General features: G+C 46.1%; 1 protein-coding gene across 2 annotated transcripts; it reads left to right on the top strand.

Annotated features, from left to right (window-relative positions):
- The first annotated feature begins 1452 nt into the window (after positions 1-1452).
- Positions 1453-22605, top strand: P2RY4 (pyrimidinergic receptor P2Y4). 2 transcript variants are annotated; one of them, XM_051827163.2, is made up of 3 exons: positions 1453-1501; positions 2030-3182; positions 21339-22605. In XM_051827163.2, the coding sequence occupies exon 2, from the start codon at positions 2042-2044 to the stop codon at positions 3137-3139; it is 1098 nt and encodes a 365-aa protein (XP_051683123.1). In that variant the 5' UTR covers positions 1453-1501; positions 2030-2041; the 3' UTR covers positions 3140-3182; positions 21339-22605. The 2 variants fall into 2 exon arrangements, with proteins under 2 accessions (XP_051683123.1, XP_051683124.1); XM_051827164.1 differs by lacking the exon at positions 21339-22605 and adding an exon at positions 18859-19209.
- The last annotated feature ends 3194 nt before the right edge of the window (positions 22606-25799 follow it).

Genomic DNA, 25799 nt, shown 5'->3' with positions numbered 1-25799 from the left:
CTATTCCTCTTCCTTCTTTATTTTTCTTCTTGACAGTTATGATAATCCATACTCTTATTTTACTTATTAAATTTTTAAAAGATTTATTTATTTGAAAGTTAGAGTTACACACATACAGAAAGAGAGAGAGAGAGAGAGAGAGAGGTCTTCCATCCACTGGTTCACTCCCCAATTGGCCACAATGGCCGGAGCTGTGCCGATCCAAAGCCAAGAGCCAGGAGCTTCTTCCGGGTCTCCCACGTGGGTGCAGGGGCCCAAGCACTTGGGCCATCTTCTACTGCTTTCCCAGGCCATAGCAGAGAGCTGGATCCCAAGTGGAACAGCCGGGACTAGAACCGGCGCCCATATGGGATGCTGGCATTGCAGGCAGCGGCTTTACCCACTACACCACAGCGCTGTCCCCTTATTAATTTTTTTTTGACAGGCAGAGTGGACAGTTGAGAGAGAGAGACAGAGAGAAAGGTCTTCCTTTGCCATTGGTTCACCCTCCAATGGCCGCCGCGGCCGGCGCGCTGCGGCCGGCGCACCGCGCTGATCCGATGGCAGGAGCCAGGAGCCAGGTGCTTTTCCTGGTCTCCCATTTGGTGCAGGGCCCAAGCACCTGGGCCATCCTCCACTGCACTCCCTGGCCACAGCAGAGAGCTGGCCTGGAAGAGGGGCAACTGGGACAGAATCCGGCGCCCCGACCGGGACTAGAACCCGGTGTGCCGGCGCCGCTAGGCGGAGGATTAGCCTAGTGAGCCGCGGCGCCAGCTTCCCTTATTAATTTTTAGGTGGGAGTTTTTCTCTGCAGTGTCTAGAACTGGACCAGGTACACAATAGGCTTTCACTAAATACTTGGTGATTCTTTTCTGGATCATGGCACAGGAAGTAACTCATGAATGGTAGAGCCTGGCCCAAAGGCAGGTCTGCCAGCGTTCCAAACTTGATTCTGTTCCTCATTAGCAAAATACTTAAAGGTCTCTGTGCCCTAGTTTTCTTATCAGCAAAATAGAGGGCGCGTGGGGTTGTTGGTAAGTAGGCGCCTGCCTGATGATCAGTGCTACAGAAGCATTTGTTACCATCATACACATATAGAGTTAAAATTGGGATCACTAGTTTGGAGTTTCAAAAATCTTCCAATATATCATCTTGCAGTTGCCCAAGTTCAAATTCAACTCCCGTGCTTCTGCTCACTTACATGGACTTGCATGGCCTTCCTGTCGTTTGGTTATCTCCAGCGGCCTGGCTCTCCATCTGTAAACTTGGATGTTTCCTTGTGTACTCTCCTGCAGTCAGTTTGAAGCTGCTATAGAGTAATCTCTCTCGGGGCCCCAGTTGCCCAATCTGTACACACAGCGGGTTGGGCTAGCTAATCTCCATGGGCCTCTCTGGCTCTGACCATCTTCCAGGATGGGAGGAGGAACAGTCCCCACCCCTGGTCCCACCCCCTGGGTTATGCCCTCCGGCTGCCAAGGTAAAAGGTGACAGAGTCAGCTGGGCTCAGCGTCAAGGGGACCAGGTAGGAGACGTGCCAAGGTTCTTGGGCAACAGTGGTGGTGGGGCTCCTGGGCTGCGGGCAGGTGGGGGGTGGGATGTCGTATGGAGACACGGGGACCAGGGTGAGAGGCGAAGGGGGAGGCCTCAGGGGAGAGATGCCCCTCTACACAGGGACATAGCTGTGATGGTGGTTTAGGAGGCACTGTAGGTCTGGCCATCTTCCCACTTTGGCTGGCACTGCTGGACCTCCACGCTCTCCAGCTAAACCAGACTCTGAAGATCAGAGTCAGCTGCAGAACAAGGACAGCTCAAGTCCATTGACTGCCCTCCTGAGCCCTGACACTGCCTATGGCTCTGCACTCCCCAGGCTGGAGCAGGGGAGCTCTGGTAGGGGCCAGAGTGGCCTCAGTTGTGCTGGGACGCACCCCTCTCAATTCTCCCTAGTGCTTCAACCACAGCTCTCCCTCCTCTGTACTTTTTTCTCCCAAGTCAGGCCCATGGGGCCAACAAGATCCAGCCACCCTCACTTCTGCCCTTTTTCCATCTCCAGGTGGGAGGGGGCATGGCCAGCGTGGAATCCTCGCTGTTGCGATCCCTGAGCCCCAGTCCAGCTCCCGGCGATGGGGAGGTGGAGCTAGACTGCTGGTTTGACGAGGAGTTCAAGTTCATCCTGCTGCCTGTGAGCTATGCGGTCGTCTTTGTGCTGGGCCTGGGCCTCAATGCTCCGACCCTCTGGCTCTTCCTCTTCCGCCTCCGACCCTGGGATGCAATGGCAACATACATGTTCCATTTGGCTTTGTCCGACACCTTGTATGTGCTGTCACTGCCCACCCTCATCTACTATTATGCAGCCCGCAACCACTGGCCCTTCGGCACTGGGTTCTGCAAGTTTGTGCGCTTTCTCTTCTACTGGAACCTCTACTGCAGCGTCCTTTTTCTCACCTGCATCAGCGTGCACCGCTACCTGGGCATCTGCCACCCACTGCGGGCACTACGCTGGGGCCGCCCGCGCCTGGCAGCCCTTCTCTGCCTGGCAGTTTGGTTGGTCGTAGCCGGCTGCCTCGTGCCCAACCTCTTCTTTGTCACGACCAGCGCCAGGGGTGCCACCATCCTGTGCCATGACACCACCCGGCCCGAGGAGTTTGACCGCTATGTGCACTTCAGCTCGGCCATCATGGGACTGCTCTTTGGCTTGCCCTGCCTGGTCACTCTCATTTGCTATGGGCTCATGGCCCGGCGCCTGTTCCGGCCCCTGCCCGGGGCTGCCCATTCGTCGTCTCGTCTTCGTTCTCTCCGCACCATCGCCGTGGTGCTGACCGTCTTCGCTGTGTGCTTCGTGCCTTTCCACATCACCCGCACCATTTATTACCTGGCAAGGCTGGTGGAAGCTGACTGCCGGGTGCTGAACATCGTTAACGTGGTCTACAAAGTGACTCGGCCCCTGGCCAGTGCCAACAGCTGCCTGGATCCCGTGCTCTACCTGCTTACTGGGGACAAGTACCGCCGTCAGTTCCGGCAGCTCTGTAGCACTGGCGGGCCCCAGCCCCCCACGACTGCCTCCTCTCTGGCACTGGTGTCCCTACCGGAGGATAGCAGCTGCAGGTGGCCAGCTACTCCCCAGGGTGGCAGCTGCCCTGCCTCTGGCACAGACAGATTGTAACTCCGCAACTCTGGATGCTGGGAAGTGAGCGGAAAGGGCGGAGGTGAGCGATCCTAATAGTGACACCCAGATAAGGCCCTTCTGCCTTTTTCCAGGCTCTCTCTCTCTCTCTCTCTCTCTCTCTCTCTCTCTCTGTGTGTGTGTGTGTGTGTGTGTCGGGGAGGGGAGGGAAGGGGAGGGGAGAAGCCCTCCTCCTGAGGGCTGGTGGGGCGGGGCTGGCAGGTGAGCTCCTGTGTGGCCGCATCTCTCATAAACCCCTTTGGGTGTCTTCCTTGTGAGCTGAAGGCACTAGTGCCTACTCCTCTGCCTCTGCTTTTTCTTTCTCTTTGACTTTGACTCTGACCCTTCCTGGGGCCATGGGGCCTGCTTCTTGATCCTGCAAGCTTCCTGGAAAGCATCCCTAGGTCTTCGTCCCCAGTCCCATCTCCCTCCCACATGGCATGCGTCTCTCCAGCTCCATCAGAGACAGCATCCAGGTGGAGAAGGCGGACTCATTTTGGGATTAGCCTGGCTTATTCCGATGCTGATAGGCAGGATCGTGTGTGAGGACCCTGGCATACCCAGACGCTGGGGCTGTGCCATATGTAGCACCCATGCCCACTTCCTGGTTTCCCCCTCAAAAATGGGACAGTTTTGCCTGTACAGAGGCATCTCATGCAGCTGGACACCTGGCCCTGTGGAACTGGTATGCCACCATGGGGTAAGAGTCCTAGCATAGGTGCATCCTGGGACAGGGACAGCCTCCACAGCACAAGGGACTGAGCATCCTCTAAAGCCGCTGCAGAGACCACACTGGGCAGCCCCGCTGTGCTGGCTGCAAGCAAGAGTGGATGGTGGGGGCTGAGGAGGAGGAGGAGCTTGCTCTCTGTGGCTGTGAGTTCCGGCACCCAGGGGCAGAGCAGGTTTGTGCAGAGGATAGGGTGGGGACGGAAATTGATGCCCAGGGCTGGCTCTTCACTGGACTCTCTTCTTTCTCTAGCTCCTGCCCCAGATAGATGCTAAATCTCTCACCAGCTCTTTCAGATCAGGCTTTTAGGACATGGAAGCCAGGGGTGGGGGCACTGGGACTAGGATGGGTCCCCTTCAAGTTTCCCACCTACTCCACTCCTGCCCTCTCTCTCCAGCTTAAAGGGTTGGGTGGGTGTTCTGGAATTTGGGCAGCTAACATCTAAGTCTTGGGAGTGAGAATTTCCGGGCAGGCATTCTTGAGCAAGGGGCTTCCTCTGCAATTGCTCTCTCCTCTGTTGGCCTCCTGAGGCAGACCCCAAGTTGTCTTTCTTTCATCTGACCCTTGCTGACCTGTCCCTCATTTCCTATTGTCTGGTGACAGCCAATTTTTCTTGACTTCTAAGGAGTCTTTCTTGGAGAGTAGGGTTGGGGCTGGACTGCACAAAAGAAGTGGCTTCAATGCCCTCCCGTCCCCCTTTTCATTCTTTGCTGGCTCCCTCTTCCTTCCTACATGACCAGGCCCCACCTGCTACCCAGGGTCCTTCTTTCATTGGGGGTTAATGAAGCGGTCTTGTTCTCCACTCTTCACTGGTCATCCAGTCTCATGGTTACGCTGCCTATGCTGTCCCTCATCTCTATTCTCTCTCTCCTCTTTGCCTATGACTGCGGTCTCCTTACCATGAGCTCTCCTACCCAGCAGCCCCACCCAGGACAGCAGCTCTCTCCAATGTGACTGACCCAGCTTCCTTCGTTTCCTAACTGCCTAGACTTCATGGTCTGCTACTTTAGGGCTGCTTTCCCTTGCACACTAGCTTTAGTGAAACCCCTTGACTTTCACTGTGCTCCATCCAGTCTTCTCCTCTTTCCTAGAACTGGGTTGCAGAGGAAGCTGGAGCACAAGGCTGGCTTGACCCACTAATACTTCCTGACCTGGAATTTCGCCTAAGCCCTCTTGCCTCTCAGCCTGCTGCATTCCTGGCAAACATTCCACAGCAGCTCTTTCCTGTCTTTTCTGACTTCTCAAGGCACAATTTCATCACATCCTCATGACCTCCTAAGAGCTACCTTGCCTCCTTCAAAGCAGATCTAATATCTCAACTTCTCTCCACTTCATTCGGGATAACTCTGCATCTCTATCTGTGTTGTCTTTGTCCCTTTCTGTCTGGAAGTCCCTGAATAAGAGGTGGCCCTCTTTCTTGTTTGCTTATCCTCTTCATCATTTTCAGTCTCTTCCATCAGGCCCCATATTAAGAACAAACAACAAAATCCAACCGGACAAAAACAAAGCATTGCCACTGAGACTAACCCCACGGGGCTCTTCCAGCTAGCATTCTACCCATTTTTATTTCTTTCACTCCCATCTTTCTAGAAAGAAGCCTACAAATTCCATTTCCACACCACAAAATGAACACTTAACTCTCCGAATCTGGTTTCTTTCCTACACTTCCCTGCACTTGGAAAAAAACAAATAACCTTACTTTAATGATCTTTCCTTTACCTTCATCATTTTTGACCTCCCTGCTTCACTGGTCACTGTTGTATGTCCTCTTTAAAACATTTATAGGAAACATTTAAAAATTCCCATAGGATAGCATTAAAGGAGATTTGGAAAGAAAATACCTGTACTTCCAACCAATTATTTTCCAGACAATTATTTTCATTTTTCCCTGTTCCAGGCTTTTTCAGTTTATATACATATACCTATTTCATAAACACACAATCATAGTGTACATATCTTTTAAAACTCTGCTTTTAAAAAACTATTGTGGGGCCTGGTTGCAGCACAGTGGGTTAAACCACCACCTGCAATGTCAGTATTCATATCAGAGTGCCAGTTCAAGTCCTGGCTGCTCTGCTTCTGATCCAGCTCTCTGCTAATGCTCCTTGGAAATCAGCAGATGATGGCCCAAGTGTTTGGGCCTCTGGCCCTTATGTGGGAGATCCAAACGGAGTTCCTGAGTCCTGGCTGTGGCCTGGCCCAGCCCTGGAGTTTGTAGTCATTTGGGGAATGAACCAGTGGATGGAAGATATCTCTCTTTCTGTCTCTCCTGCTCTCTCTACCACTCTGCCTTTCAAATAAATGAAAATAAATCTTTAAAACGCTATATTGTAGACATTCTCCCTGCTGCTGCAATCTTTCGTATTTATCATTTGAATAAGCCACATCAAAGATGTCCATCAGTGGATGACATTTTATTTTAACTCTTCTCCTTTTATTGGGCATTCAATAGCTCTCAGTTTTTCTGTGCTTTAAGCATCTTAATGTGTATGGCTTTTTTCTTTCTTGTAATTCTGTCTCTAGGACAAGATCCCAGGAGTGGGATTTCCAGACCAAAGAGCTTGAATGCCTTTATGGATCATGATTTCCAAAAGGATTGCAAACATTTTCAGCGCCACAGTGACACACGAGCATTCCAGTTCCTTTGCAGTTCTAGTATTGAACTTCATAAGAAATCTTTTTGGATGGTTAACAATTAGTTTGCTCGTTTCATTTCTTTGTTTACTCATGGGGTTGCACACTTTCCCACCCGTTTTCTGTTTACATCCTTCTCCAATTGACATCTGAATGATATTCTTAGATATCTAAATGCATTCTTTATTTACTAGACATGTTAAATTTTTGGTCACATTTAATATAAATATTTATCCCTGCTTGTGATGCTTTCTATTTTAGTTCCTCCTTTTATTCCCTAGGCTTAGAATTTACTTCCTCTTGCATTGCTCTTAGTTTACTTCCTCTCTGTTTGCTCTGCCACCTTCGCCTTCTCTTTAACTCCTTAAGTGGATAGAGTTGCTGAGAGGTGTCCCAGAGTTATAACATCTGAAGATTACTCAATGCTCTTCCCCAACCAGACCTTTGATTTTTCTCTTGGAGATGACACATGGGCAGGTGAATGCAATTCAGTTGACTCAGTTCCTGAGAATACCTTCGCAATTACACAAGGCCTGAGCGTCCTCTCACTGTACAGTGAAGGAAACACGCTTGAGACATGCCTTACTCATGACTTTGCAAGTTAGGGGCAGAGCAGAGATGAGATCGCAGGCCTCCAGATTCCCAGAACTACTTCCATTAGGCCAATTCAGGCCAACTCAGTTCTAGGTCTGACCTTTCTCCCAAGCTCCAAGTCTACATCTTTAATCGTCCCATTGGACAATTTCACTTGGGCTTTCCAACGTTACTTCTAACCCAAGATGTCAAAAACTAAACTTTCCTAGGCAGTCCCCAAACTTGTCTTGTTCTGCTTTGTTCATGTCCTCTTTCTTCAAGCTATCAAAGCTCAAAAACTCTCCAGCAACTTCTCCTCTGCTCTCTATGTCATTTCTTTCTTCATCTTGCCACATCCAACTGGCCGCCCTTTATGATTCCAATGCTCCCATTCTAATACTGGTTCTTGTCTCCTTCTCCATGACTGCCATGGGGTCCTAACTGGTCTTTCTTCCCTCCCTGTCTCTTCCCACATGAGTGCATACTGTATGATGGCATGTTGCCAAATGAATCTGCCCAACCCCTACTTCCAGAGTTTCACTCTCTCATTCGAATTCCTTTCATGATTCCCTATTGTCTACAAGACAAGTCAAAATCCTTTAGTGAGAAATTCAAGAGGGCCTTTTCAATCTTGTTTTGCGTTCTTCGATAATACAAATCTCTCTCCTTTATCTAATATTTCCTCATTCTCCCTCCAAACAAGACTTACACTTTCTTATCTCTGCACCTGTATTTTTCCTATCCTCACCCTCAACACACACACTAAAAAGTCCTCCCTTTCTTCCCTACCTATCCCTTCCTTACCCAGTTTCCAAGACCAGGCTTAAGTCTCATTGCGTGGGAACTTCTTTGCTGACCCTTACAACAGCCTTGCTGGTCATTCTTCCAGTAATTGTTATTATATCAGTCATTTTTTTAACCTGTCTCATCCTTTTACATTACTTATGCTATTATCTTGAGCTGTTATTTAACTTTTTATGTTATGTATGTCTTGAATTCCCACCTGTAAACCCATTGAGTTACTGTAATAAGAAGGAAAGAGGATTAGGACTAAAAGTTAGAATACTGCCCAAGTTTGAGTCCTTGTTCCAAAAGTGGGGCTCAGGCATGTCACCTCAGATGAGTCACTCAGACTTTTGGAGCTGCAATTTCATCACCTGTAAACTGAAGATCATAATCTCAGCCTTAAATACTTCTTCAGATGGTGGTGAGTCTCTGCATAATGTTGTGAGCTATGCAAATATAAGTGGTTGTTACTATATCACCCCATTTGCTTAATAAATGGTGCTCCTTAGTAAGTATTTTCTGGATGATTACATGTCAGTAATTTCATTGATTGCTTGTTTTCCTTGGTGTACTCCCACTTTAAGAGGCCACAGAAACCCCAAGGAGTTAAAGATGTGGGGCTACTTTAGGAGTAGCAGGAGAGGGGAGGGCATTGGAAAGAGAAGGGAAGAAGGCCTATCCAGCATCTCTCAAATCCCAGTATTCAGGCTTTTCATTACTTGGCCTGTCTGTAAGAAGGACTGGATATGGGGAGGAGGTAGCATATTTGATCTTTCACTTTCCCCACATATTCCTGCCATCCATCCCACAATCCAAGATGGTTAGGCCAAATGCTTCACCTAGGACTTGGCTCTCCTTCCCTGATATGCTGGAAGCCACTGGGAAGGAGAGGAGGAGAAGGCACAGAGTGAACAATTTCCATCAGATAACTAGTCTTGACTTTGAATTGTTGATCTCTTACAACCTGCATGATCTTGGATCAGTTGCTTGAATTTTCTGAGCTCCAGTTTCCTTATCAGTAAATTAGGATAGGAATACCTATTCGACAGGGTTATTGTGAAGAACCGATGGAGTGATGGATGAAGAAATATCACAGTTTCTTTGAGTAGGGACCCCCTATCAACAGTTTTCAACTGTAATGTAGCTGGAAGAAGAGCTAGCATTCTAGATTTGCATCTGATGTTGCTTGGAAGTCATAGGGAAGATCATGACGGAGAATGAACTCTTGAGTATGAGAAGCGGAGGACTAAGAACTGATGCTGAGGGATGGCCCCAGTGATGGACTTGGAGGAAACAGCTTGGTGTCGCTCCCCCATTCGCGGAGGAACGACACTAGACCCTGCGCTGTTCTTTTGTCTGCTCGGCCCTTCCCGGGTTTGCTGCTGGTCCTTCCCGGGTTGGCTACCATCCCTCCACCTCTGTGGAGGGGCGGCTCCCCCTGCCACTTTCCCCACTTCCGCGGGGGAGCGGCACACCGCCGGCCGGCTCTCTCGGGGGCTGCTCAGATGTTATCCGGATGTTCCTGGTGCATGTTGTCTCTCTCCTCCTTTATAGTCCTCTTCCACCAATCCCAACTCTGCTACCCACACACCGAGCACGCTGCTCTCCTCCAATCAGGAGCAGCTCCTGCAGTTTATTGGTAGAACTGGAGGCAGCTGTGTAGAAGCTGTTTACTCCTCTCCCAGCGCCATGTTGTGGGAGAGCAGATGCATAGAATAAGTCTTAATTCCAGTAACTTAGTCTAGTCCCAGTTGCTCCCCACACTTGGGACTCTGACAGTGCATCTAGGGAGAAGAGAATTTCAAGAAGAAGGACTTACAACACTTACTTTAAAAAAAAAAACCTTCGAATTAAAGAGAAAAAGAAAGATTAAGAAAATAAACAGCCGGGTAAAATGCCTAAGAGAATTCAGGGAGGAGGAGACACTCAGAAATGCTTAATAAAAAATACTTGACTCCTTGCCAGCCTAGATTTATGCATACAAAAGATATTAGCCAATGACATTGACTAAAGAGGCCAATCTCAAGTTGTTTTTGTAAACAGGATCTGTTTACACACATTTCATACACCTCCTTCATTTTGAGTTATTAGGTGCCCCCAAACCTTTCCAAAGATTTCAGAATAACCTGTTGAATGGGTCACTTGCCATAACCTACAGAACTGATATTTTCAGTGTGAGCTGAGGGTGTGAGTCGTCATGAGAAGAAATTGCAGAAATACTTGAGTGCAGTCAAAGAAGTAGGCTTGGAGGGTACCTTGGTGTATGTTCGGTTGCCAAAGCTTGTATTTGGTTCACAAATAAATCCTCCCTCAGCCAAGGTGGACATTATTAAAAGGGGAGAACTCTCCAAAGAAAGAGGAAGATAGAATCCTTCTTGAGGATGACTGATTGTTACTGTCAAATTTGTAACACAATTTGGAGCCTGTGTCATGTTCTGAGACCCACTGATGGGAAGTAGAAATCAGATGTATTTGGGAAGCTCAAGAGAAAACTTGCCTGATGCCTTCTCAGGAGACACTGGGCTGATGGCAGCTGCTCATAAACCTCATTCTCTTGACTACGCCAACAATGTGAATAAAATATTTTTTGACCCACTCTGAATCTTGCTAGATTCCTTTCCAAAGGGTGCCATTGTTCTGGTTCTTTGAGGACCTAGGTTCGAGTTTGATTTTCAAAGATTTGTCAGATCAATTGAACAATTTGTCCTTGTGGGCCAAATTATTCAGTTGATTCCTCACTTAAGTGATTTCTCTTTTCAAGTCCAATTCCTCAATTGTGATCAACCCCTGAGGGAAAAATTCAAGTTTTTATTGTTTTAGTGGTTTTATTTTCAAGAAAATTTTATTTCACCTCTCCCAATGGATAGATGTTTATTTCAAGGTGCCAGCCTCTGTTGAGGTTCTAAAGAAGGAAATCTGGGTTTTGAGTTCTGAAGGTACTAACCAACATCCTACTCTCAGTTATTTGGAAGTTGTTGGTGATCTGCCCAAACTTTGCTGTTAAGTTTGCCATGTGTAGTTCAGCGTGGTTCTATTTTCACTCTGATTCATAGGCTGTATATAACATTCAGCCTCTCTTTGTTTTCCAACATGCTCAGGTTAACCACAACGATTCCCACTTCTATTCCATGTCACCTCTAGGCATATATATACAAAGTGTTGAGTCCTATGGGAACAAATGCAAAGTAAAGTGCAAGATGTGAGCAGAATTCATTGCAGTGTGTTGGAGCCATATTTGATCGAATGTATGTGGCATGATCCATTTGGAGAAAGGATGCTTTTTTTTTTTAAGTTATAGGAATGGTTTTCTAACTATCCTTTTTTTTTAAAAAAAGATTTATTTATTTATTTGAAAGGCAGAGTTACAGAGATGCAGAGGCAGAGAGAGAGAGAGAGAGAGAGAGAGAGAGAGTCTTCCATCCCCTGGTTCACTCTCCAAATGGCTCTAATGGCTGTAATGGAGCTGGGCTGAACTGAAGCCAGGAGCCAGAAGCTTCCTCTGGGTCTCCCATGTGGGTTCTGGGGCCCAAGGATTTGGGCCACCTTCTGCTGCTTTCCCAGGCTATTGCTGTGAGCTGGATCTGAAGAGGAGTAGCCAGGAATCGAACTGGCACCCATGTGGGATGCCGGCACTGCAGGTGGTGGCTTTACCCACTACACCATAACACCAGCCCCAAAAGGATCCTGTTTATTAACCAGGTGTTTTGGTTTCAGTATGGTTTTGATTTTTGGTTTTAGTATGTAGTCTGATTTTTCAAATCAGAATGTAGACTTTTTTCCCCTTCTCCTAATAAAAAGTAAAATATGTGGGCCGGTGCTGCAGCCTAGCAGGTAAAGCTGCCACCTGCAGTGCCGGCATCCCAAAGAGGCACTGGTTCTTGTCCCGGCTGCTCCACTTCTGATACAGCTCCCTTTTAATGGTCCGGGAAAGCAGTGGAAGATGGTCCAAGTCCTTGAGCCCCTGTCACCTATGTGGGACACCTGGATGAAGCTCTAGGCTCCTGGCTTTGGCCTGACCCAATCCCAGTTGTTGTGGCCATTTGGAGAGTGAACCAGCATAGGGAAGATATATCTCTCCCTCTCCCTCTCCCTCTCCCTCTCCCTCTCCCTCTCCCTCTCCCTCTCCCTCTCCCTCTCCCTCTCCCTCTGTCTCTTCTGTAGCTCTTTCAAATAAATAAATACATTTTTAAAAAAAGTAAGATATTTTTCCTGTGCCCCTTTTGAAGTAGTGTAACAGGACTGCATTTGCATGTGACAGAAATCCTTGATCTCACTCATATGTGGAGTCCAAAAAAAAAGTTGGGCTAATAGAAATTGAGGGTATACTGGTGGTTATAGTGGCTGGAGAGAGTAGTCAGGAGGGAGGAAGGGGAAAGGTCGATTAATGGGTACTAAGTTCTGGTTAGATAGGTGTAAGAAGTTGTGGTGTTCTATTGCACAGCAATAATGTACTAGATAATTTCTTTTAAAAAAAGGTTAAAAGAAAGGAGTTTGAATGTTTTCACTATGGAGAAGTGATGTTTCAGGAGATAGATCCATGTATCCTGGTTTGAACATTACACAGTATATACATGTATCAAAACATTCCATGATGCTCCATAAGTATGCACATTTTTATATGTCTGTTAAAAGTAATGAGAAGTAATTATATTATGCAGACTCAACAAAATGGGCATTTTGTTTTGGTAGTTTTAACAAAAAATGCCCAGGTGGGCAGTGCAGGGTAGGTGCACCTGCTCAAGAGAATCCTTATAGCTTCCCCCATTACCATTTTCTTAGCACCTTACCCACTTTCTGCACAGGAAGAAAGAGGTAAGAACATAAAGCATAGGGCAGAGGAAGCTGGTGCATTAAACTCCATTTTGTTTACCAGGAAAATAATAGCCTTTCCAGAAACCCCATCTAGTAGACTTTGGCTTATACCTCAATGGCCAGAGCTAGGTTGTGTGACCAACCCCACCTATGTGTACAGGAAGTTGGATGTATTGCTGCCCCAGACAAAGTAGGAATTCTCTGAGTGAAGAAGACAGAGGAGAATGGGTGTTGTATAGGATACTAGCAGGGGCTGTTATGTACTACTTGTTTATTTCTGAACAGAAACCGGGTTTCCCATAGTAACCTTCCCCAACACAAACTCTTTTCTGAGAAAGTTCAAAGTTGCAAAAGTAAGCTTAACAGGCTACAGTATTTTTATCATATTCATTATGAGGTTAAGCTTTTCAAAACTGTAAACTTGATGATCTTGAGTTCAACAATTTAAATTCCTCCAGATTGTCTTGTTCACATTGTATGCATATTATTGTGGTCTACTGTCATCACATCCTTTTCACATACAAAGCTTTATTTTTTTAATTTTTCCCCAAAGAAATCTTTTATTTAATAAATACAAATTTAATGAGTACAACTTTAGGAATATAGTTATTCTTCCCACCGTACCTGCCCTCCCACTCATGCTTCCATCCCTCTACCTCCTCTCTCTCCCCTTTCCAGTCCTATTCTCCATTAAGATTCATTTTCAATTAACTTTGTACACAGAAGACCAACTGTATACTAAGTAAAGATTTCAACAATTTGCACACACACACACACACACACACACAAACTGAGAACAAGTTTTACAGTTAACTGTCTTAGTACAACTCACTAAGGTCAGAGTTTCTGCATGGGAAGTTAGTGCTCAGTGACTCCTGTTGTTAATTTAACAATTAACACTCTTATGTATGATATCAGGGACCACCTGAGGCTCTTGATGTGCGCTGCCTAGGCCATGGAAGCCTTTTGAATTCACAAACTCTATTGGTAGTTAGAGAAGGCCATAAGCAAAGTGGAAGTTCTTTCCTTCCTTCAGAGAAAAGTACATCCTTCTTTGATGGCCACTTCTTTCCACTGGGGTCTCACTCACAGAGATCCTTCATGTAGGATATTCTGTGCCACAGTGTCATGGCTTTTCATGCCTGAAATGCTCTCACGGGCTTTTCAGCCAGACCAGAATGCCTTAAGGGTTGATTCTGAGGTCAGAATGCTACGTAAAGTGATTGTCATTCTATGAGTCTGCTGTGTGGACTCACATGCAAAGCTTTATAAAGTCTGCATGTGAGGATACTTGGTATAGAGCAATGCAGTGATACCTGTCAATGTACTAGAGCATTCATCCAATAGACTGAGCTCCTTAAGGACAGGGTAGGATTCTGATCTATTTCTGTGCCTCTCCCAGTGCCTAGCATATAATATGTGATCAGTAAATATTACTGAAGGAAATGAGTGAGTGTCTGAGGTGTCCAGGAGGACCTCTCAGGGCCCTAGGTTATCAAGGAAGATCCAGCCCTGGAGTAGGTAAGGGTTAGACTACCAGCCAAGAAGATAATAGAAAAATCACAATTATCAACTGTTGATTCAAAAGAATATTTGCTACCGATTCTTCACGTTGGTAATTTTAGTACACCAGGAATGATTTTTTTGTGAGTTTTTATGTGTCTCAAACATTGTTCAAAATTGTTGAAAAAATTTTCTTTTCTGAAATCATTGCCAAACCAGCAGGGCTGGCATAACTATGTAAAAAATGACTTCAAATAAAATTCCCCAAAATGTGGGAGGAAAAACCCCACATCTGAAAAGTTATGGATTCTTTTTAAGTTCATCAAACTTGTTTTTCATTATTACAGAAACAATGTGTTCTCATTACAGAAGGACCACAAAATACAGGCATGCAAAAAGAATTCCATGTGGGTAGGCAGAGCTTTCTCTTTCTCTGGACACAGAAAATAACCACATAATCACTTCTTGGCCTTTTGGCTAAGAGCAAGTGTAGAAAATAACCACATGAAATAAAGTGATGAATTCGCCTTCATCAAAACATTTTTGAAATTGCTAGAGTCAAACCTTCAGTGCAAAAGAATTCCAAATAATTCGTGCAGGTGCTGAATCCTCAGTGAGGGGCATGTTGTATATAGCTTCCCACTCCTTCCACAGGGACATGCATGGAGACTTCCTTCCAAGGAGGACCGTTTTGGAAGTTGGGTGAGTGGAGAGTAGCTCTACCCCACCTCAGCCACGTGATCAAGGTCAACATCAATATTGATAAGTCATGTTGGTAATATGAATCTCAGCTATGATGTGATGACAGTGGCGCTTTCCCCTCTGTGATTGTCCTACTTAAAATCCATAACCCCAGTCTAATCATGGTAAAAACATCAGGCAAATTCCAACTCAGAAATATTCTGTAATGTACTTGGCCAGTGCTCTTCAGAACTGTCAAGGCCACTAAAAACATCTCAATTTTCTCAGTACATCTAAATTATTCCAAACAATACATTCTATGTAAACACAAACAAAAATTTGCTAAATGAAAAAGACATTAATGTGTGTCAGACTGGGAGAAAAATCTTTGCAGAATATCTATCTGACAAAGTATTGGTATGTAGGATTTAAAAAAAAATAAACTCTTGCTAAAACTCAATGGTGAAGGGGCCGGTGCCGTGGTGCCAGCATCCCATATGGGCACCGGGTTCTGGTCCTGGCTGCTCCTCTTCCAGTCCAGCTCTCTGCTGTGGCCTGGGAGGGCAGTGGAGCATGGCCCATGTGCTTGGGCCCCTGCACCTGCATAGGAGACCAGGAAGAAGCACCTGGCTCCTGGCTTCGGATTGACACAGCACCGGCCGTAGCAGCCTTTTGGGGAGTGAACCAATGGAAGGAAGACCTTTCTTTCTCTCTCTCTCACTGTCTATAACTCTACCTGTCAAAAAAAAAAAAAAAAAAACTCAATGGTAAAAGCACGAACCCATAAAATAGACTAAAGAGGTAAACAAGATATATGAATGAGTAATAAGTGAGTGAAAAAATGCTCAACATCATTGGTCATCAAGGCACTGAAAATTCATACCATGATGAGATACCACTGCACAGTCGCCAAAATGGCAACAATTAAAAAAGACTGATAATGCCAAATGTTGGTGAGAGTGTGAAGCAGCCCAAAATCTCACTCCTTGTTCATGGGAATGTAAAAACAAAATGGTACAGCCACTTTTGGGGTGAATCTGTTAGTTTCTTATAAAAGTAAATATCTACTTATCCCATAACCCAGAAATTACATTCCTAGGTATTTACCAGAGAGAAATCTACGTCCATAGCCAGGTGTTCATAGTAGCTTTGTTTGTAATTGCCCCAGATTGGAAGAATTTCCGGTGCCAGTAACAGGCTAACAGATAGAGTGCAGTTGATTTCAACTGTACAGCAATAACAAGGAAGGAACCACTGAGAGGCACAACCGTATGAATGTGTCTCAAAAATATTATGCTGTGTGACATGAGCCAGGCCCAAAGAGTTTGTCCAGCATGAATTCCATTTATATGGAAGTCCAAAGTGGCTGAAACTAATACATACTCATATACAAGGGTTGCAAACTTTTTTGCACCAAGTTAAACTTATCTTTTAATTCCATTTTCCACGAACTTTTTGAAATTCACTTATAATAAAAAAAAAAAGCTGCTTCTGGGGAGGTTGGGGACAGAGATTGACAGGGAAGAGGCATGAAAGAAATTTTGGGTTATGGTAATGCTCTATATCTTTTTTTTTTTTTTTTTGACAGGCAGAGTGGACAGTGAGAGAGAGAGAGACAGAGAGAAAGGTCTTCCTTTTGCCATTGGTTCACCCTCCAATGGCTGCCGCGGCCGGTGCACCGCGCTGATCCGAAGCCAGGAGCCAGGTGCTTCTCCTGGTCTCCCATGGGGTGCAGGGCCCAAGCACCTGGGCCATGCTCCACTGCCCTCCCAGGCCACAGCAGAGAGCTGGCCTGGATGAGGGGCAACCTGGACAGAATCTGGCGCCCCGACCAGGACTAGAACCCGGTGTGCCGGCGCCGCTAGGTGGAGGATTAGCCTAGTGAGCCGCGGCGCCGGCCCGCTCTATATCTTTTTAAAATTTATTTATTTATTTTTAAGATTTATTTTATTTATTTGAAAGTCAGAGTTACAGAGAGAGGCAGAGACAGAGAGAGAGGACTTCCATTTGCTGGTTCACTCCCAGATCGCCACAATGGCCGGAGCTGCGTCCATCTGAAGGCAGGAGCCAGGAGCTTCTTCCGGGTTTCCCATGAGGGTGCAGGGGCTGAAAGACTTGGGCCATTGTCTACTGCTTTCCCAGGCCACAGCAGAGAGCTGGATTGGAAGAGGAGTGGCGGGGACTAGAACCCACGCCCATATGAGATGCTGGTGCTTCAGGCCAGGGCTTTAACCTGCTGCGCCACAGTGCTGGCCCCTTATTTATTTATTTGAAAGACAGAGTTACAGAGAGGCAGAGAGAGAGAGAGAGAGAGAGAGAGAGAGAGAGGTCTTCCATCTGCTAGTTCACTCCCCAGATGGCCATAATGGCCAGAGCTGCACCAAGAGCTTCTTCCAGGTCTCCCCGCGTGGGTGCAGGGGCCCAAGCACTTGAACCATCTTCTGGTGCTTTCCCAGGCCATAGCAGAGAGCTGGGTAGGAAGTGGAGCAGCCAGGACTAGAATCTGTGCCCATATGGGATGCTGGCACTGCAGGCAGCAGCTTTACCTGCTATGCCACAGCACCAGCCCCAATGCTCTATATCTTGAATGGGGTTTCGATTAAACAGGTGGATGTGTTTGTCAAAATTCATTAAAAGTTCTACTTAATATTTGTGCACTTAACTGTATGAAAACTTAACCTACAAATAAAACTATAAAGAAGTATTGAACTCAAATTACTGATATGTATGCTAAAATGACTGATACGTATTTGTAGGTGACATGCACCAATGTCTGTACTGATTTTGAAATGCACAAAAACAATATGAGATAAATGGATACATGTGCGATAAAGAAAACACAACAAGGACCAGGGCCAGTGTTGTAGCACAGCAGCTGGTATTCCATCCAGTTTGAGCTCAGCTATTTGGCGTCTGATTCAGCTTCCTGATATTGCATGCACCTGGGAAGGCAGCAGAAGCTGGCCCAAGTGCTTGAGCCCCTGATATTCTTGTGGGAGACCTGGATGGAGTTCCTGGCTCCTGGCTTCAGGCTGGCCCAGGCCTGGCTATAGGGCAGTGAGCCAGCAGACAGTGGGCCTCACTCTGTCTCCTTCTCTGTCACTCTGCCATTCAAATAAATAAGTATATCCTTGTTAAAAAAAGAACAAAGACAACACAGGGGCCAGCATTGTGGCACAGGGAGTTAAGTTACTGCCTGCCATGCTGGAATCCCATATGACTGCTGGTTTGAGTCCCGGCTGCTCTACTTCCGATTCAGTCCCCTACTAATGCACCTGAGAAAGTAGCAGAAATGGCCCAAGTGCTTGGGCCTCTGCTAGCTACATGGGAGACCCAGAAGGAGTTCCTGGCTCCTGGCTCCTGGCTTCAGCCTGGTTCATCCCCAGCAGCTGTTGTGGCCATTTGGGGAGTGAACCAGTGAATGGAAGGTCTCTCTTTCTGTCTCTCCTTTTTTCTCTCTGTAATGCTGCCTTTCAAATAAAGAAACAAATAAATCTTTAGGATAAAAAAGAAAGTACAGAAAAATGTCACAGTGCACATTTTGTAAGTTGTCTACATGTGGGGCAATATTTTGGCTGGGGAGATGAAAGCCACAAAGTGACTATTTGGAGCCTGCGCCATGGTGCAGTAGGTTAATCCTCCACCTGCGGCACCGGCATCCCATATGGGAGCCGGTTCTAGTCCAGGTTGCCCCTCTTACAACCCAGCCCTCTGCTATGGCCTGGAAAAGCAGTAGAGGATGACCCAAGTCCTTGGGTCTCTGCACCGTGTGGGAGACCTGGAAGAGGCTCCTGGCTCCTGGCTTCAGATCAGCGCAGCTCCAGCCATTGTGGCCATCTGGGGAGTGAACTAATGGAAGGAAGACATTTCTCTCTGTCTCTCCCTCTCACTGTCTGTAACTCTGCCTCTCAAATAAATAAGTAAAATCTTTTAAGAAAAAAAAAAGAGTGACTGGATCTCTGTGAACATGCTTCCACATCCTTCTTCTATTTTTTTTTAACAGATTTATTTATTGGGGCTGGTGCTGTTGTGTAGTGGGTAAAGCGGCTGCCTGCAGTACTAGCATCTCATATGGGCACCAGTTTGAGTCCCGGCTGCTCCACTTCCAATCCAGCTCTCTGCTATGGCCTTGGAAAGCAGTAGAAGATGGCCCAAGTCTTTGGGTTCCTTCACCCCCATGGGAGACCCAGAAGAAGCTCCTGGCTCCTGGCTCCGGATCAGCACAGCTCCAGCTGTTGTGGCCAGTTGGAGAGTGAACCAGCGGATAGAAGACCTCTCTCTCTCTCTCTGCCTTGCCTTCTCTCTCTGTGTAACTCTGCCTCTCAAATAAATAAATAAATATATTTTTAAAAAAGATTTGTTTATTTATTTATTTGAGAGGCAGAGTAACAGATAGAAGGAGACAGACAGAGGTCTTCCATCCTCTGGTTCACTCCCCAAATGGCCGCAATGGCTGGAGCTGGACCAATCCGAAGCCAGGAGGCAGGTGCTTCTTCCGGGTCTCCCACAGGGGTGTAGAGACCCAAGCACCTAGGACATCTTCCACTGCTTGCCCAGCCATTAGCAGGGAGCTGGATTGGATGTGGAGCAGCCGGGACTTGAGCCGACGCCCATACGGGATGGCAGGTGGAGGCTTTAGCCTACTACACCACAGCGCCAGCCCCTCTGTGCTTTCTTAGGAACAGATGCAAAAGGGCAATGTAGGCACATTTTGCTCAAATGCTGAATGGCCAAGTGTTAAAGTCAATATTTAAATGCAGCACAGTGTGAAGTTGAATATTATCCATTTTAGCATAGATCCGTGGTATTGTAAGTACAGCTGATATTTTAGTAACAATAAGCATTATTACAACTTAAAGTTTTCAGTAGCAATTTTAGGGATGTTTTGACATTACAGTGCAGAAACTGTAACGTCTTAGCCCTGGGAGCTGTGGAACTGTTCTCCTTCTCACTGTTTTGCACATTTACCATATTAAATACATTTTCACTTTCAGCTGAGGTCAGTAGAAGAACATGACTCATGGCCTAAATGGAATTAGTTAACTAAAAATAAAATAAAGTTCTTAAAAGTTATTTTTAATGGTAGTAAGGCTAGTACATCAAACAGTTCATAAAGACAAGAATTGACATACAATTTAATCTTTATGGCTAAAATTTTCATAAAAATGTATTGGTTCAAAAAGGTTATAACATAATTTCTAAAGTTAGCTTGATATTACATTTTCTCTTAATGTTCACACTATCCATCTGTTTCTATATTCAGTTAACTATTTGAAAGGTCTTAATAATTATGTTGTGCACACAGTTAATGACTTTCACAATTGGAATTAATAATTGAATTTAATTCTTACATAATGATGTTTAACTCTTACAATAATATACATATATTTGCGCTTTAATAGAACTTCAATATATAAAGCATAGAATTTTTAAATAATTTTATGTGAGAGGCAGAGACAGAGAAGGAAAGCTCTCATCTGCTGGTTCGTTCCTTGGCTGGGCTAAAGCTGAACCTGGGAGCCAGGAATTCAATGCAGGTTCCCCTTGTGGGTAGCAGGCTCGCAGTGACTTGAGCTATCACCACTGCCTCGTGAAGCCTGCATTAGCAGGAAGCTGAAGTTAGGAGCTCTGGATATCAAACCCAGGCACTCTCATGCCCAGCCCTGGCCATTGCAGCCATTTGGGGAGTGAACCAGTGGACGGGAGATTCTCTCTCAACTCTGCCTTTCAAATAAATCTTGAAAAGAGTAGTCTTAATTTTGGTTGCAAGAGGGGCATGTTAAGTGTTTTTGGGGTGGCACAGTAACTGTATTTTGCCTGTGCTTCGACGTCGTTAGAAAGCCAGCTCATTTTGTTTCGCTGTGTCATGGTGTCAGAGTATCCTAGTCTGTGAGATTGGTAACCTGTGAGATAGGAGAATAACACACCACAGCTGTGGGAACCAGGCCAGCTGCTGGATGTTGAGGGCTTCTCACGTCTGTCATTCTGTCTACACACACAATTTCTACAAAAATTAGATGGTCCTACACACTGTTCTGTAAGCGCTAATTTCTCTTAATTTATTGATTTGGATGCATTTTTCTATTTGGCATACTAATTATATTAAACCAGCAGAAATAAAAGGCACAAAAGTACATACAGATAGATATGGGGAGAGGAAAAATTTTTTAAATAGATTTATAGCTAGACATGGTGCTAGCTCTGAGAGTACTCCTCAATGTATCTTTCTTTATTGACCCTAGGATGATTTGGGTTACTATTTCCTTAAACCGAAAATAGTCATGTTCACTAAAATTATGGACACATACACGAACTTTTATTACTACTTTGCTTAGGTAGAAATAAAAAAAAATCTGTAATATGTAAAAATCTAAGAATTTTGCAAGATCACTTTTAATGGCTGTGTAGTGTTCTATTGTATAGATGTAATTAGCCTTTTCCCTCTTGATGGATATTTATGTATTTGATTTTTATTGAAAGCAGAGTTACAGAGCAAGAGAAGAAGAAGAAGAAAAGAAGGAGAAGGAGAAGGAGAAGGAGAAGGAGAAGGAGAAGGAGAAGGAGAAGGAGAAGGAGAAGGAGAAGGAGAAGGAGAAGGAGAAGGAGATGGTTGCAACAACCCCAGGCTGGGCAGACTGAAACCAGGAGCCAGGAGCTTCATCTGGATCTCCCATGTGGGTGCAGGGGCTCAAAGACCTGGACCATCCTCTGCTGCTTTATATTTATTTGATTTTTTAAACATTTATTTGAAGGTCTGACTTTTCAGTGTAGCAGGTTAAGCCATTGCCTGTGACTCCAGCATCCCATGTGGGTTCAGGTTCAAGTCCCAGCTGTTCAACTTCTGATCCAGCTTCCTGATGATGCACCTGGGAAAGCGGCAGAGGATGGCCCAAGAGGTTGGGCCCCTGCACCCATGTGGGAGACCCAGAAGAAGCTCCTGGCTCCTGGTTTCTGTCTGGCCCAGCCCCAGCCCCAGCCATTGTGGTCATTTGGAGACTGAACTAGCAGATGGAGGATCTCTAGCTGTTTCTCTCTCTCTCTCTCTCTCTCTCTCTCTCTCTCTGTAACTCTGCCTTTCATATAAATAAATAAAAATAAATCTTTAAAAAAATTTATTCGGGAGGTGGGACAGAGAGACGCCTTTCATCTATTGGCTCACATTAGCCAGAGCTGGGTCAGGTTGAAGCTGGAGGCCTGAAACGCCATCCAGGTCTCCCACAAGGGTGGCAGGGGCCCAACTACTTAAGCCATCACCATGGCCTCCTAGGGTGTGCATTAGTAGGAAGCTGTAATTGGAAGCAGACCTGGGACTTGAACCCAGGCATTCCAATATGGACTGTGGACGTCCTAAGTGGCATCTTATAGTTCTTAGTTAGGGGATGAGCATTGCGTGATCAGCTCATGTGTAGGCCTCTGGTTGGTCCACAGGGTGCATACCTTAAAAAGGAGAGTCTCTGCTAGCAGTAACCGAGAGAGGAATAGGGAAGGAAGAGGGATTGCTGGGTAGTGAGCAGGATCCCAAGCAGGAATACCGCTATCTTACAGTTGCACCACTGTCTTAGGTGTCAGCCCGCCTGGTTTGAAAAACTCATGCAAGCCAGCTCAGCCCTGCCAAATGCCCATCCAACCCAGAACTAAAAGCAGCCCTGACTATATAAACCCCTAGTCTGTACCAACGAGGCTCTGTGCCCTCACTGATAGGGGGGTCCTTCTTAGGTTTGTCTCCAAATAAACCTGTTCTCGATGTTGAGTTCCTGGTCTGTATCCTCTTTGTCCTGTTCTTCAACTCTAACAGGGATGAGGGAGGCTCTGGGGGAGGGGAAGGCATTAGGACTTCCTTCTGGGCCTTCCCCAGTTGCTCCTCTTAGGGGAGGCATCCCTAAGCCCCTCCTGCCCGAAGCCATCCTGGCTGTCCTCTCGGAGCCTGACACTGAGGTACTGAAGGACTCAAATAATAGCCAGGCAGCCACCACTCCATTTGCATTCTTGGTCTTAACACAATTTTAAAATTGAGAAATAATTTGCACTCCCCACGGGGAGTCCAGGAATTAAGCAATAGCTGTCTGGTTCTTTGCTTTGTGCATTGCAATAAGTTTCTATGTTGTCTACCAGTGACGTCAATGGTCACCTTACTGAGCCTCTGGGAGCTGGGCTGATCTGAAACCAGGAGCCGGGAGCCTCTTCCAGGTCTCCCACGAAGGTGCAGGGGCCTAAAGAAGGACTTGGGCCATCTTCCACTGCTTTCCCAGGCCACAGCAGCGACCTGGATTGGAAATGGAACAGCTGGGACTCCAAACAGTGCCCATATGGGATGCCGGCATTGCTGGTGGCAGCCTTACCCACTATGCCACAGTGCCGGCCCCCTATATTTTTCATCCTGGGTGATTATATACACCAAATTGGGTTAGATAGAAAGGAGGCAGTATACGAATCTACAGCCAGGCTGAATTTATTCAGAGAAAATAAATTCGCGGTGGTGAATTCCTGGAACTGGTCTTTCAGGTGGCGGTGCAGGGCCTTGGGAACCTGGAAAGAATGTAGGGGTGGGGTATGAAGGTAATAGGGTGTGAGACCCAATTGAGATTCGAGGGCAAGTAATAAATTCCAATGTTTATCTTTTGGGCAATGAGTGAGAATGGCCGAGGCTTATGGCTTTGTTCCATCGGGGGTGACTGTTACCACATACATGTAAGGAATCAGCAGGCAGGACAGCCAGAGGCCAGCCATTAAAATATGGCCTGCAATCCAAGAAGCGTACTTGACAATATTTCTTCAGTTAGGATGAGTTTTCTTTGGCTCAAGAGGATTTTCCAGGTTTTGCTCTCTAGGTGGAGGAGCCCATATTCCCTTTTTATCTTTTTTAAAAGATTTTTTTATTTACTTGAGGGACAGAGTTAGAGAGGGAGAGAAAGGTCTTTGATCTACTGGTTCACTCCCTAAATGGCAACAAAGGCCAGAGCTAGGCCTATCCAGAGCCAGGATTTCGGGTCGCCCGTGTTTCCCCTTTATCTTAAGGACACTCCAGTAGATGCCCGGGGCCACCCTCCACTTACACTACCCTCACATTTGATGCTATGAAAATGCAGGGAGAGACAAACAACAGGGTTGTTAACTCTTTCTTCAATGGCCCTAAACACTGCCTAGGCTGAGGTTTCCTTGTTCTAAGTAGAAGGTTCTTGGTTTCTGGGGGACTCAGTGCTGGGCATCCTCATCTGGACAGCACCCCCCTGACTTGGGCCTGCGGTCACCACTGAAGTCTGCAATTCCAAAGTTCAAATTTTTCCTCAAGCTTCTACCAGTTTTTCTTTTGTGTGGTATTGTGCCATCTTACTTAGCTTATTAGTTCCACCGTGTAGCATATTTTTGATCCAGAAGCCCTGATTCTATCTATCTTGTTAGATCTTTTCTTCTATCAATTCTCCTGTGAAGTTCCTCCCTCCCTTCCTTCCTGGAAATATATGAGGGTTTTTCAAAGAGTTTGTGGAAAATGCACATTAACTGTTGATTTCATTTTTCCACAAACATCTTTTTTTAAGATTGATTTTATTTGAAAGGCAGAGAGAGAGAGAGAGAGAGAGAGAGAGTCTTTCACCCACTGGTTCACTCCCCAAATGGCCACATTGGCCAGGGGTGGGCTAGGCCAAAGCCAACAGTCAGGAGCTTCTTCCCACGTGGGTGCAGGGGCCCAAGCATTTAGGCTATCTTCTGGCACTTTCCTAGGCCATTAGCAGAGAGCTGGATTGGAAGTAGAGCAGCCAGGTCTCCAACAGAAACCCATATGGGATGGCTTTACCTGCTATGCCACAATGTCAGCCTCTCCATGAACATCTTGAAGTACCCTCATATTACACACACACACACACACACACACGTATAGGAGAAGGGGGAGGGAGTAAAGAGAACCGGTGGAAAAACTGGGCCCTTTCCCTTAGAAGCCACAGTGTGAACAAAGACCGCACACTCTCTCAGCTCTGCTCTGAGCCGCCTGCCTGGCCTGTCGGGTGTATTCTCTCCATTCCATCATGCAGCCTTGCTTTCTCCCCGTCTGAACAACAGGCACTCTCCCTCTCTCTGTCCCTTCCGTTCTGACAGATGCCCTACCCCTAATAAAACCTTGCTACTTTACTCTCTGTCTCACGCCTGAATTCTTTCTTGCATGAAGACAAGACCCCACCACTCATCTCCACTAGCATATATATATATATATATATAATGTATATATATGTGTATATATATATATGTGTGTGTGTGTATATATATATATAGTGGCTATCACATGCCAGGCCCTGCTTTAGACATTGGGAATACTGAAACAAGGAAGACAGCATTTCTGCTCTCAAGAAACTCTCAAACTACTAGGAAAGACGTGCCTAGAAGCAAATAATAATCATGCTGTAGTAAAATATGCTAAGTCTCATCTCATCACAGAGACAAGAAGAGGCTATGGAAGAATGAAGGAAGGGTTGGGGCTGGCGCTGTGGCCTAGTGGGTAAAGCTGCCGCCTGCAGTGCTGGCATCCCATGTGGGCGCCGGTTCGAGTCCTGCCTGCTCCACTTCCCACCCAGCTCTCTGCTATGGCCTAGGAAAGTGATAAAAGACGGCCCAAGTCCTTGGACCGCTGCACCCATGTGAGAGACCTGGAAGAAGCTCCTAGCTCCTGGCTCCTGGCTTCAGATCAGTACAGTTCCAGCAATTGTGGCCATTTGGAGGGGAGTGAACCAGCAGATGGAAGACCTCTCTCTCTTTCTCTGCCTCTCCTCTCTTTGTGTAACTCTGACTTTCAAATAAATAAATCAATCTTTGGAAAAAAAGAACGAAGGAAGGGTTAATTCATTCTGCCTGGTGAGGATTTCACTGAGAAGGTGATATTTGATCTTATTGAAGAACAACCTCCCAAACTAGTTAGAGGTGTTGCTATAGAACCCCCAAACCTGGGTCCTCTCT

Source organism: Oryctolagus cuniculus, chromosome X (assembly GCF_964237555.1).
Source record: "Oryctolagus cuniculus chromosome X, mOryCun1.1, whole genome shotgun sequence".
NCBI lineage: Eukaryota > Metazoa > Chordata > Mammalia > Lagomorpha > Leporidae > Oryctolagus > Oryctolagus cuniculus.
This window is presented reverse-complemented; position numbering and strand designations above follow the sequence as displayed.

Bases quoted from the DNA above. Each gene is read 5' to 3' on its own strand.
- P2RY4 (XM_051827163.2), top strand. From the start codon at position 2,042: ATGGCCAGCGTGGAATCCTCGCTGTTGCGATCCCTGAGCCCCAGTCCA.